Source organism: Thermobia domestica, chromosome 16 (assembly GCF_964235325.1).
Source record: "Thermobia domestica chromosome 16, izTheDome1.hap1.1, whole genome shotgun sequence".
In the NCBI taxonomy this organism is placed as follows: Eukaryota; Metazoa; Arthropoda; class Insecta; order Zygentoma; family Lepismatidae; genus Thermobia; species Thermobia domestica.
Genome location: NC_137469.1, coordinates 103,903,403 through 103,917,357, shown reverse-complemented (window position 1 = coordinate 103,917,357; position 13,955 = coordinate 103,903,403). Strand labels below are relative to the sequence as shown.

The 13,955-nt window shown below is 36.5% G+C and overlaps 1 protein-coding gene across 11 annotated transcripts in view; it reads left to right on the top strand.

Moving 5' to 3' along the window:
- The window catches only part of scaf6 (SR-related CTD associated factor 6), a 134,118-nt gene extending 123,723 nt beyond the window's left edge, over positions 1–10,395 (top strand). For 10 of the 11 annotated variants that reach the window (XM_081742870.1, XM_081742872.1, XM_081742875.1 and 7 more), the window contains 3 exons: positions 227–371; positions 3,128–3,277; positions 9,624–10,395. In XM_081742870.1, the coding sequence (XP_081598996.1) occupies positions 227–371; positions 3,128–3,256 (274 nt within the window). In that variant the 3' untranslated portion in view covers positions 3,257–3,277; positions 9,624–10,395. Of the gene's footprint in view, positions 1–226; positions 372–3,127; positions 3,278–9,623 lie in introns of those variants that run through there. The other variant, XM_081742877.1, reaches the window with a different exon arrangement.
- Positions 10,396–13,955: the final 3,560 nt, after the last annotated feature.

Below are 13,955 nucleotides of genomic sequence, written 5' to 3'. Positions count from 1 at the left end.
GATCGAACCAGGGACCCTTCACTCAAGAGGTGAGAAGCACTCTACAATTGAGCCATCGTTCCCGTTATTATAAGCTTTTTTTTTTTTTTTTCGAATTTTTTAGCAGTAACAGTTCAGAATTGATGATGTAAAAATAGTATTGTTATTCTTTAAATTCTTTTACCTGTTATGTAAGTTTCTATTTTTTATGGAGCAAATAATATTTGCAAATAATTTGTTTTTCTAGGGGTTCAACGTATGGAGGTTCAGGACATGATAGTAGGTTAGATGAAAGCAACAAAGGACATCAAATGCTTCGCAAGATGGGTTGGGGAGGTGCTGGTTTGGGAGTGAAAGAACAAGGCATTGAAACTCCGATTTCTGGTGGAGAGGTAAGCAATGTTTTTTGATTCATTTAGATTTAAAACTTACTTAACTCCATCTTGTGCAATGAACACCGCGAATACTGCAACGAATAAAGAGATCTGTGTGAATTAGTCGTTCTTTCCCAGTTTTTCAAATAACTAGGAAACAAATATGAAAATGTGCATTCTTCACTGGATTCAGTAAGTTCCCAAGGTTTGCTGCCACGTGATGCTGTTGTGCAGAATTTTCTGAGGTCTTATGATATCTCCGAAAACCATCATCCTATAACGCATTGCACACGGTGTGGGGTCGATTTTTTATTGTTCTGTGCAGTAGTACAGTGGTTGTTGCTGACATGATAACGTTCAAGCTGCAAAGGGAGCTAGCATACAGATATTATTGGACACCAATGTGACATGCTAAATTATCCGTTTCAGGGAAGTTGTACATACTTAGATTACTCACAGTTTATGTGACATTTATATGCAATTTACAGTAAATGCATTAGTTATTAAATGCAAATATAAACTAATATCGAAATTCTGTAATCTATATTCGAATTACTTGGGGAATGCCTCCCCCTCTCTTCCGCAGCTGCTCTGTAAAGAAACAAAAGTATCCCTGTATATACCAGCGGTAGGTTAGATGCTGACCTTCCCTCAGAGCACATGAACTCGCCTGCCCTCTCCTCTATGCGCGCGCAGCGCCAGCAGTTAGAAGGTAGTTCTGAATGAGTGCTCGTAAACTACAGTCACGCTGCGTGGGTGTTCGCGAAATACAATCATGTTTACGAAGCAAGATCAGAGGAGCTGGTTGAAAATTGAATGAACTAGATATAGGAATGCAAAACAATGCTACGAAGTATTGCAAGATGTTTGTGGTGCAAGTGCACTACCGTACCATACAGTAGCAAGGTGGATCAAAGCCTTTGATGATAAAATGTCACAGACATGCCTCGCTCCGGCTATCCTCCTGTAAGTGAAAATGTGCAGAACGTGAACGCGTTAGTGCTAGCGGGTCGGAACGCCACGATTCGTCAGTTGGGTAAAGATACAGGACTAGCGCATTCCACTGTGCTGAAAATTCTAAAGAAAAACCTGGGATTGCGTAAAACCGCCTCAAGGTGGGTTTCACATGATCTGACTGAACAACACAAGTGGCTGCGATATGATGCCGCTCGAACACACTTGGAGTGGTATCATCGTGAAGGTGAGGTCTTCTTACGGCGGATCATTGCTATTGATGAGACCTGGGCCAGAGCGTATGAACCACAGCTGAAACGACAATCAAACAAGTGGCGTCATCCTGGGTCACCGAGAAAAACAACAGTTCGGAAAACCCCAACCAATGTGAAAGCTGTTCGTCATTGCATACGACTGGGATGGTATAATCATAAACCATACCGTCCCCCAAGGGCACACCGCTAGTGCAAAGTACTACTGCAATTTTTCGCAAAACAATCTGCGAACAGCTGTAAGACAAAAACGACGCCACTTCCTGACGTACCCGGGCACAATGCAAGGGCACATTCAGCAGTCGCAATCACTGATTTGTTGCATCGTTGGGGCTGGGAAGTGCTGTATCACCCCCCTGCTCCGTATTCTCCAGATTTAAGTCCCTGCGATACGACCTCTCCCGAAGATGAAGGAACCACTTCGTGGGACACGCTTCCGTGCAGTTGATGATCTCCGGATCCATCCGCACTATCAAGAGATTAGACACTGCCAATGGCATCCAGCGGCTTTCACATAGCCGGGAACGCGTGATTCACAATGCGGGTGATTACATCAAGGGCCTGTAAAACTTCGAACCTCGTAAGTAGTCTACTTCTCAAGATATATAGTTGTTACCATTACTAAAAATCCAACCCTTGTATATGGGATCACAATGCTTGTGGTAATTTCCTCCTCGAATCGAGTTCATACTTGGGTAAATCTCTCTTAATTCTCTGTACTACAGTAAAAGTAGCTAAATAAGAACATGCAAGAAGAAGAAGAAGAAGAAGAAGATGATGATGATTATTATTATTATTATTATTATTATTATTATTATTATTATTATTATTATTATTATTATTATTATTATTATTATTATTAAATACTGAAAATGTAGACGGGAGTAATCAATCATGACTGTTTATGAATTTCTTGGGAAAAGGTCCTCAATAGTCATCGACCGTGTAATCGCGTGGACACTAGTTTCTGATCGGAATTTACTTGCAGTTACTTTATTTTCAAATTGCAGAAAGTATTTTCTGTGCTAAATAAGTATGAGTTGAGAATAATTTCTCTCCGTTATGAAGAGGTTACTAAAACGTTGGGGGTAAGAGAAGACTGTAAATGGATTCTCTCCCATAATAATACATATACTTTTGCCGGGACAAAAAAAATGTCCGTATTATGAAAGTGTTTGCAATTGAAAGATGCTCATTGAAGGGATTTCCCCTAAATGCACCTCAGCGCGTTCATTTTTTTTTCTTATCTCTGATATTAAGAAATACGACATTTTGCCTAACATCCGGTCTCTACTTATGACTATTGAGAAGTAAACGCACGTTAATTTTTATCATACTTGTCATTAAGAAATAGGTATTTTACCATACATCTGATTTCTATACATAACCAGTTTAGAAAGTTATATTAGGTTTATATGTACTGACTACACCGCCCATTCGTAAACTATTTGGTTGACCATAGTCTTTCGTCGAGTGTAACACCAGGGTGTTTTAGTTAAGTTTTAAGTACGTTTAAATAAAACCTTAATAAACTTACTTTATTTTCAGGTACGAGATAGGTTTGATCAGTACAAAGGTGTTGGAATGAATCTGAATGACCCGTATGAGAACTTCAGGAAGAGCAAAGGCCAGGCTTTCATCAACCGAATGAAGGCAAGAGCAGAAGAAAGGTTATAGCAGAGTGTGTACCATTCTCAGGTAATATGAAAGTCATTATTTTAAGCAAGATATTAAATTATCATGATGTAAATATGTCTTCGTTAATCTCACTGAAAGTACAAAATAAAACACCAGTCTTTCGTATATCTTCTTTTTTATAATTATTGCTTCAAGATGGATGAATTTGATAGTACGAGAACTGGTGGAAAAGTTTCTGCAAACTACTTACAGTTGCGCGAGTGTTCCGCGATTATAAAATTCGGAAGAATAGACCTTTCTATAGTTAAATAATCTTTGATTGTTTCTTTAAGCCTATTCGTTTATTTTTCGAAGCAGTTTGAAGTAGTAGTAGTTTCGTGTGAGAAATGGACATTTCTCTTGAATGCTTTCGGACAATGATTTTTTTTATAATGTCAAATGTAGTATAACACCAATTATTGCATTGAGCGATTACTTCACTTGGCTTTCGAGGATGGAGCACCATCCAATAGGGCTATGTATAATTTGTTTTCTGAATTCTAGCGTAGTCACACATTTATCAGTGATGAATTTTGTGAAGGTTGTCCATCCACATCTTGTTGCCAGTGATGTTGATGCTGCGCGTGAAATGATTGAGAGAAATAGGATGTTACTATCATGAGATTCAACAATCCTTCAACATTGATGTAAAACTAATACGTACAATTTTGTATGGTCACGTAAACGTGCGGAAAATTTCAAACTGTTGGATTCCACACAACTTGACCGAAACTAAAAAATAGGCCTATGTTAATTGGTGTAAAGAAATGCTCAAAATTCAACCGAGATAAGTCAGATTTGAAACTTGGATGTATTCATACGAACCTAAAACTAAATAACAGTCCACTGTTTGAGTATTTTCAAAGTGGGCCAAAACTAACAAAAAGTTCTTCCTTCGAGGAGTGATCCCAATAAATAATTGCTTGTTTCTTCGGTTATACCGGACATGTAGCAACCCGTAGCATTAGAAGGTTGAAGGACTAAATGCTGAATGGTATACAACAATTTGCCAGAAGTAATCGTTGAATTGTATAAAACAAACTCAAATCGTCACATCATTCTTTATCACTACAAGACCAGTTCTCACTCAGCGCATCAAATTTGATTTTTTAAAGTTAATTTTTGTTGATTTGACTGTTGATATTTCCATGGCTTCTTTTGTTTCAACATGCGAGAAGGACCTGGCACTCATTATTGGAACCTCACAGACATAACGATGAATAATACATGGGATTCTCTCAAATCCTGGCCTAGATCAAAAATAATTTTATATCATCGCTTAATTTTTAACACTGCTTTAACTCGCACTAAATTGAATGTAATACATTAAGAAAGAAAAATTATTGCTGGTGTGGAAAAGAAATAGGCAACATCAATAATCTAATATTCCAATGTGAACTGTTACAACAAAAAAGAATTATCTTCAGTAAACATCATCTTAATTTTTTTCATACTTTTCGAGTCACCACAGTCATGATTTTATATACCAGAAATTGGGATTTAATTAGAAATTATTACTATTTATTCAAGACAAAAAAAGAAAGAAAAAAACAATATGATTCATCTTCAATATCATTAACTAATAAACCACCTTCAAAAAAAAAAAAAAAAAAAAGAAAGAAAGAAAGAAAAAAGGATTAGCTGGAAAATTACTATTTACACTAAAACAAATTTACTGTGTCAATGCTCAAAATTCAACCGAGGTAAGTCAGATTTGAAACTTGGATGTATTCATACGAACCTAAAACTAAATAACAGTCCACTGTTTGAGTATTTTCAAAGTGGGCCAAAACTAACAAAAAGTTCTTCCTTCGAGGAGTGATCCCAATAAAGCACTCAACAATTTTCTTTAAGACAATATATTAGACCAACAGAACTTAACCCTTTGATTCCCGGCGATTCTAAAGTACAATGGTTCATGTGAAGCGATAAAGTTACTTCTTTCATTTTTTTAGTTGTATTTATCACATGATTAGGAAGAAGGCAGTCATGGATCACATGGATCTAACAGTTCGAACCTATGAAGAAGGTGTCCAATTGGAGGTTGACTGGTAAACGATTTGTGTGACCTGAAGTAGCTCGGTTTCTAAGGTAGTTCTTTAAACTCCTGTGAAAAGTGAGTGAATCAGCTTAAACACACAATCAAAGATAATTATCGGAGATATAATTTAAGCATGGAAAGGTCTGTTATTCTAAATTGTGTGGTAGCGGAATTACGACACTGTTAATAGTAGTTTGCAAAAGTTTTCCAACAGTCTTCGTATCCTTTTTCACGAAGTAAGGATGACATTTTAAAGAGTATGAAGAATGGAGTAGAAAATGAAACTATTCACTTTGCTACACGTAAAGAAAGAAAATTCAGGTCAATCTTGTTTTTAAAACGCCAAATGATAACATTACTCTTAGATTTTACTTCGAACCAGCCTTTGCATATCTTAATAATTGGCAAAATTTTCAGTGGGAACGCCCATCTTTCTCAGCAGCGTTTTCTTAAAGCATTATTGCCAATTACAACTTACATCGTATACCAAACCTCGCCAGTTGTCGGTAACAGAAGTTCCATTTCCAAATATTCGGACTTCCACAGAACCAGTGTACAACTTTTCTTTTTCTTGAATTCAAAACTTATGTATTACTGGCTGCAACCTTGAGACTATAACCAGCATTAGTATTCTAATTGTGAAAGCAACGCCGCTGAGGAAATGAGAGTTCCCTTTGAAAATTTCGGCTGTTACTAAATGATTAATCAACATTATAGGTATTTTGACGTTATGGAGATGCAAAGTGAGAAGCTTCCATACACCTCGGTCTTCAGCTAACATCTTCGTCTTGCAAATAATTTTCTGTTTTCATATCGTCCATCAACTGTAGCCTCTTTCGCCCCTCTCTCTTTTTCATGCCATCTTAACTCTAACATGTCCCTCATGATACAGTTCCTTCAGCTAATGTCCAAATCAGTTCCTCTTTCACTTTTTAATTTGTGAATCCAGAACGGCCCCCATTGATCTGACAATGAATTTTTTTTTAAAAAAGCATATACTTTTTTTTCTAATTTATAATAAAACTACACTAAAAATCTAATTACATACAGACTTCCCGTAGTCTTCCTCACTGGAAGTATCCACTATAGTGACCTTGGTTTTCTTTCCACAGAAGATGGCCTTAATCCACATCATATGTCGCGAAAGCAAGACTATCCTATATTTTGGGGCACCAAATTAGAGTTATTATTAATAATAATAATAATTCGGAAATATGTGGTACATCTAAAAAAATTTTTTTTTCACCCTACTATTTCTAACACTTTACTATTCGTTTTCCGTTCGGTCCAGATAATTCTATCCATTCTTGTCGACACCGACATTTCGAAAGTCTGCATTTTTATATAAAAAATATATATATCACTTCCGTGAAATTTACTTTTATTTCACATCATATCCTCGCTCTTCACTTCTATGTCTATATTTGATACCAACCGCTTCATTTCTATCCCTGCTTTTTATCCTCTGGAGAAGTGATTGAGTCGTTCTCGTGTGTATAGTATTAGTAAAACTAGTAATCTCTGTTGCCATTAGTACTGTTACTGAAGTTTGGTCAAGTGTGAATTAAAAGAATTACGTAATACTTCAGTTAAAAATCACATTTTTCTAGTGGTCTCAGATGATATATAGCTGTGTTTCACTATATTTTACTTTAGGATTAAGAAAATAATATTTAGCTAACAGTGGTTATTCCAGTGAGTAGCCTGGGATATTATCTGAAATCACCACTGCTACCTACATGAACAGTTTTGACCCACCCCGCTTGTCTAGTGACTAGCGCGTGTGCCCTTGGTGCACGTGTTCCAGGTTCGATTTCCGGTGGGAGGGCATAATCCTTTAGCCTAAAGGGAATAACCGTAGGATCTTAACTTAAAAATAAATAATAATTTATGTTCATTTTCATAAACAGTTTTGAGGGGGAGGAAAAACTGCAACACACAATTTACTTTGAACTCAGATTACTATTTTCTTTATCCACGAAATTCTTCAGTTCCAGCGGAAAAAAAAAAAAAAAAAAGTCATTGTTGCATTAAGACTAACCGTGACACATTTTTCTGACGTTCTGAAACCTCCCAACCGACAGTAAATGACCAAATGGTGAGAGAAATGATAGTTAATTGGATATATTTATTTATCCGATTCTAAGAGGTTTTCGAAAAATGTCTGTTGATTTTGAAAATCTGTTCATTATATGGATACAAGCATCCCGTGTATGATCAGTACAGAAATTCCCGCAATTACAAACCAACTGCTCATCATTGGCTGCAGAAGCAGTAATTTGTTAAAAGTATCTTTCCGGATAGAGTAAAATTAATTCCTTTTAACAATGTTAAATGTTGTAATATTAGGATAAATATACGAGTACATAACACACAATAATCATAACAGTAATAACAGTGGCGGCTGGTACTATATGTTGCATGGATGTGCAACCGGATATTTTTTTAAATACTAAAAATATTTTTAAGTGTTAAAGTAGTGTATCAGTAAAAAATAAACCTTTGCTCTTGAGCGCAAAACAGTATTGATGCATTTCTGAAAAAAGTCAATTAAAAAACGAAAAGAAAGAGAGAGATTTACCTTTCCAGTGGCAGCGAACGTTGCCACTGGAAGCAGTAACATTGAGCATATGGCAGCGAGCTCCTATCTCTTAACATGGGGAAGTGGATTTATTCTTGCAACGCTCCTATCTTCCCGTATTGGTCCCTTACGGTTGCATTTTTTCCGCAACTGGTCAGCTTCTGTAATAGTTACGAATTCCTCCGCTTAGCAGCGCTTGACTCAGTTGATAGGGTGAGGAAGATACAGACGCGTGGAAGAAAGAAGTTATTCACAAAACATAAACTCGCAAAGAACAAATATAAGTCTGGTGGTAGCAGGGACGGATCCAGGCTGAAAGTTTGGGGGGCGGTCGTTCGAAGTCAATAGATTTTATTTAACATTTATAATACAAAGGTGAAAATTCTTGGGATAAGATTTATTTTTTAAAAAAAAATCCTATTCTGGGGGGGAAGGGGGGTCAATCGAGTCTCCAAGAAGAAAATGTCTTACTACGGGTCTAATTCCTAGCTCTGTGTCCTTCGTGCACATGATTCCGTGTTCGATTTCCGGCGGAGAGCATAAATTAATATAAAATCATTCACTTCCAATACTCATCTGTCTTCTTTAGCCTAATTTGCTGGAATGTTAAACTATTTTTTTTTTTTTTTTTTTTTTTTTTTAATTTTCAAAGAAAACATCTTAGATTTCATGCTTCTTTACAGACAAAAAAAATACGTGGTTCCTGAAAATGGACTTTTTGTTCCGTATATTTATACAAAGAAATGCTAACAAAATGCGTATTGTCGGAGGAGAGAGGTGTTTCTGGACCCCAAAGAAAATAAAGCGGAAAATATTTGCGGTAGCGATGCTTTCTATTCAGAGAAACTTGGCGAGCAGCATTTCAGATTTCAATAAAGTCATAGAAAAATTTGAAGCCCGAAAGATCGAAGAAAGACCTTCCATTCTAAAATAATGCATAGTTTATATAATTAAATAATTTTGTTTAACTGCGTGCATGCAATTTTCTTGCTTTTTTTCTTCTTTTCGGATTAACGCCATCATTCATGGCTTACAGCACATACTATATATTCGATTTATCTCGTGTCCAATAACATGAGTGTAGAGGTTTTGTATATAAATAGTGTATAAACGTACATTGATAGTGGTTGTTTGAAAAAAAGGAAATAGCTTATATATTAAATTAATATTCGAGAAATAATTTAATCAATAATATACAAATAGAGCTTAAAAGACTTTCCTCTTCATATTTCCTGAATATTTCTTGGATAGGACTCAAGAATGCTGGGGGAGGGGAACACTTGCGCGTACCTACATACCTTTGATATTGCAACATTGCAACCGGTGCTTGTACAGACTACGAGCCGCTACTGAGTAATAATAGAATATTAAACCAAAAACCAGGAACAATAAAACAACCTTAAGAAAGACATAACAATTAAAATAGCATGTATGGTGTTTGTCATTTTTCCAAAAACGTATTACACGATTATAAGCGCCCTGAAAAAATTTTAGCCCTACTTTTTGGAAGAAAGAAAGGAGCATTTATATTCGAGTAAGTGTGGTAAATTAATAAAAATTCTATTATTCTTGCGTTAAACTAGTGCCTTAAAACGTGAGCTCAGTAATATTAAAGCGAAATTTTAAAAATACATCTATTTCAGATTTTTCTATTACCATATTTCATCCTACGCTAGCGCTAGATTTGTATGTATAAGCTATTAAATGAATAATCTTTATGAAATTGTATTTTGTCGTTTTTTCAGGTTGAGTAATGGTGATCCGCAAAGCAAATAACAAATCTGCAATTAAAACTAAGCAAACAGTGAAGTAACTCGACGCATATAGTTGTTTAATAAACAAGATGATTTCAGAACAACAATTTTGAGTGAAAGTTCTTGTAAGTGGTTTGAAGTTTTATCTGTGTTTACAATAATGCCACATGTAATAGATCGAGAACTAAAGTGTTGGAGTCTGTATAAATCCTTTTCTAATATGAAGGAAGAGTAAAGAAGAAAGTCTAATATAGAGCGAGTGAAAATGTGTTATAGTGGCTCAGGGCAAACGTCTACAAGAATTAAAAATAAGTGAAATTGTCTTTTGATACATGCAAGGACATGTTTTTAAAAAATATATATATATATATAGATTAAACAACTCGAAAGGTAAACAGTTTTAATTGTTGTGAAACGTGAAGAAAAATCGATACGAAAAGGACATGAAGGATAGATAAAACACGAAAACAAGAGACTATTCTCCGAAGTACATTACTACATGCAGATTTCTATGTTTCTTTCATGTTACTTCTACAGTTCTGTTCCGACAGGTACTGTCAACCGGAACACACCTATCCTTCGCGATAGCTTATCTCTGACTAGTGATTGATGTAGTGTGTCCATGCACCTTTCTCATGGATTGACAACTCAGCATCAGATATGTGATCAGTTTAAAACACATTTTATGAATTTGTGTAAATGTGTGTATATATACATATAATTTGATTAATAACGTAAAAAGTGAGATATGTGTCAAACGAAAGACACAGAAAATTAAAATTCGTTCTGATTAAGCATATACTCTGTTATCATACAATAGATAGGTAGCTTTGTATATGATACAATTGAAACATTACAGACTGTCACCTAATAGACAGGTAAATGTACAAAATTACACATTTAATCGTACCATATTGTTGTTTTGGTATGATTCATTTCTTTTTTAGTGTTTTGTTTTATCTTGTTGTTCTGTACACCATTTTCCTTTTTCGTTTTGTAGAAAAAAGAACAATAAAAATTGTTAAATAGTTTTATATACAAACTATGTATTAATGTTAAAATTTTCCTGTTTCAAGTTTTTTAAGAAGAGTTATGAGAGTGGATTGTTAAAGTTTGCTTAAGCTACAATATTCGAGGTGGGATGGACAAGCTAGACTAGTGCTGTAGTAATAATTGTTCTCCTTGCTTACTCTAGATAAATCTCCGATCCACACAGATTTTTCCTCCGCCTCCCTGTTCGAAGTTATTCAGATGTGTCTGCGGTGAGTTGAGAAGTATGAAACAAATATATAAAGGCAGCATGCTTTCATTCGGAACTGAAAGAAATTTAGAAGAAATAGAACAAGGCGAAGGCATACAAAAGGATAGAAAACAAATATTAATTTTATTGTACAGATGTGTGTGGCCATCTACGAGGGTTACCGTCGGGAGCTTAGTATACACATGGTGGTGGACGCAAAGGTAAGCATCGTCGAGCTGTACAGTGCCAAAAGCAGTCAGTAAAGCGAATAGTTAGATGCTAAGTGGCCAATGTTGTGTGAAGTGTCTTAAAGTACATGACAATACTTGGACATCGTTCTTAGCTGAAAATCCAAGAGGTCTGTAGCAAAAGTACACGACGTTTCATGAAAGGTCGCAGAAAGCGTGTGATAATTCCGCGATTGTATCGGAAGACTGACAATGAGTCAGTGTGTTTGGTTCAGGTCGAAAGAATTCAGCAAGTTGGATTTGTGCTGGTCGTACTGTATGTGGTGGAACTGCAAGAAATAATTCACTTCCAGTTCGTACCTACCATTCATGCTGACTTTCATTCCGAAGAGTTGGAGTGGATGCATGCTGCTCCACGCCAAAAATATCCTACATTGGTAAACCGTAAATTGCGTTGCGCATTGCTGCAACAAGCTAACGCAAAACTATACTCGGCTTGAAAAACGCGACAAAATTTTCAGGGAACTTGATTATTTCGAAATGATATCACAGTCGGCATATAGTCCTGACCTTCCTCTTCAGATTATTACTTGTTTCGGTTCAGATTATTACTTGCTGAAATCACGACACCACCAACGAACAGGAGGTGAAAACAGCAGCGGCTGACTTGTTTGCCTCTAAGGACAGAACTGACAGGAAGGTAACTAAAGACAATCCAACATGAGGGGCTAGACTTCTAATGTTACTGTAAGAAATACAGATGTGTTGTGTACCAGAATATTACAAGACTTATATAAGTCCATCTTGTATCCGTTCTGGAGTTAGTACTTCTGTAGAAATATCATAGTTCTCTCAAGAAATTTGTATCCTAGATAAATTGCTTTAGGAGTCAACTTCTTTACTTGCTTAAGTTGCATACATATAATTTCCCGTGTCCCTGAAAAATAAGCCAAGTACTAGCCCAAAATGCATGAAAGGCTTGAAGTGCTGTACAAAAGCGTAAATTTATCTCGCAAATTTTATCTTCCCTGTGGTATAGTTACTCCCTTGATGCATTTGGTGTTAGGCAGTGAAGAAATATTTTTCTGCATGGGTTTCGTCTTTTGAGTCACTAATCTTCTATCTACTATGTGTCAGATATTGTTCCTACTTGGTTCTAATGTTCTGAAAGTTTGTAAGAAAATGCCCCACAGATTCTACAGGCAACAGTAAGGAGTATCCTATCCGTCTGCAAACTGTTATTAGAACCAAAGAAGGCAATATTGAATAGTGCTAATTTTATATAATGTAGCACATTGACAATAAATACCACTGAAAAATGTGATAAACAGAACGTGATGTCCGTGGGTTTTCTCTGTGTTCTCTTTCCTCTCACATTCCCTATCCCATCTATAAATGTTTCTTTCATTAAACACTCATCTCCTTTAGCCTACAGGGCATAAATGTGAGACGTAAACGTGAAAGATTTCATTCTAATATGAAAAACATTTCTAATTTTTTTACTGCTGTTATTTTTAACAGCAAATACAAAGATACAAGTTTGCTCGGGTAATTATGCAGCACCATGTAGTTTGCCCCTGGCTTCAGGTATACTTCCAATACTAATGTATACAGCACTGAAGCTAATTGAATTTGTTGTTTTAGTATCATCAAAAATAAACGAATAAAGAACACAAACAATTTAAAAATCACCTGGGACTGGGAATGGGTAGATTCCATCACGTATGCATATGGTAGCAAGCAGCATGAATTACACACAGTTCATCTTAAGAAGAAATTCGAAAAGCTTAACCGAAGACAAAACCCTGAACCATCTCATCCGAGCAGAGAAAAAGCAGTGGTGAATCTCTCCAGCAAAAGACTAAGTGAAGCAGCTACAAGTCTTCTATGCAAAGGCCTGAAATTCGCTCCAACACCTAAACACATTCCCATCACGGAAACTGTAAGCGGTATTGAACAAGCAATAAAACACTTAGACCAAGAAGCAGCAGACCACATACGCACACAAGCCGTTACGGTCCTTATGAGGGCCAAGCAGCAGAAGCCGAAATACAACCTATCCAGAGAAGAAAGGAAAGCCCTCAATGACCTACGAGCTGATGACAGCATCATAATATTACCAGCAGACAAGGGGAATGCGACCGCCATTCTCAACAGGGAAGACTACCACTCCAAATTAACAAGCCTACTGGAAGATCCAGCATATAGAAAAATTGACAGAGATCCAACCAAGGCCATCGAAAAGAAAACCTCCAGATTAATACAAAGTTCCAGTCTGAATGAAGAAGAAAAGAAGAGGCTTAAACCTTCCGGTTCAATACCACCAAGGATTTATGGCCTTCCGAAGATACACAAGAAAGAAGTTCCATTACGACCCATAGTTAACACCATAGGAGGCCCCACGTACAACCTGGCCAAGAAATTAACAGGACTGCTACAGCCACTAACAGGAGAGTGTACACACCATATCAGAAACTCCAGCCATTTCGTACAACTGCTACACAGCATCAAGACAAACGCAGATGACATACTCGTCAGCTTTGATGTGGTTTCTCTCTTTACGAGGGTACCACTGGAAGATTCTATTAAACTCCTGGAATTGCACTTCAGCAAGGATATAGTACATCTCTTCAGACACACCCTAACGTCTACCTACTTCAGTTACCAAGACAATTTCTTTGAACAAAGTGATGGTGTGGCAATGGGCTCTCCTCTCTCTCCAGTAATAGCGAACTTCTATATGGAGTATTTTGAACACAAAGCGCTAGAAACAGCAACATACAAACCTACAGTATTCTACAGATATGTAGACGACACATTCGTCATATGGCCCCATGACAGACAGAAACTCGACGAATTCCTGCAACATCTGAATTCTATACACCGCAACATCCA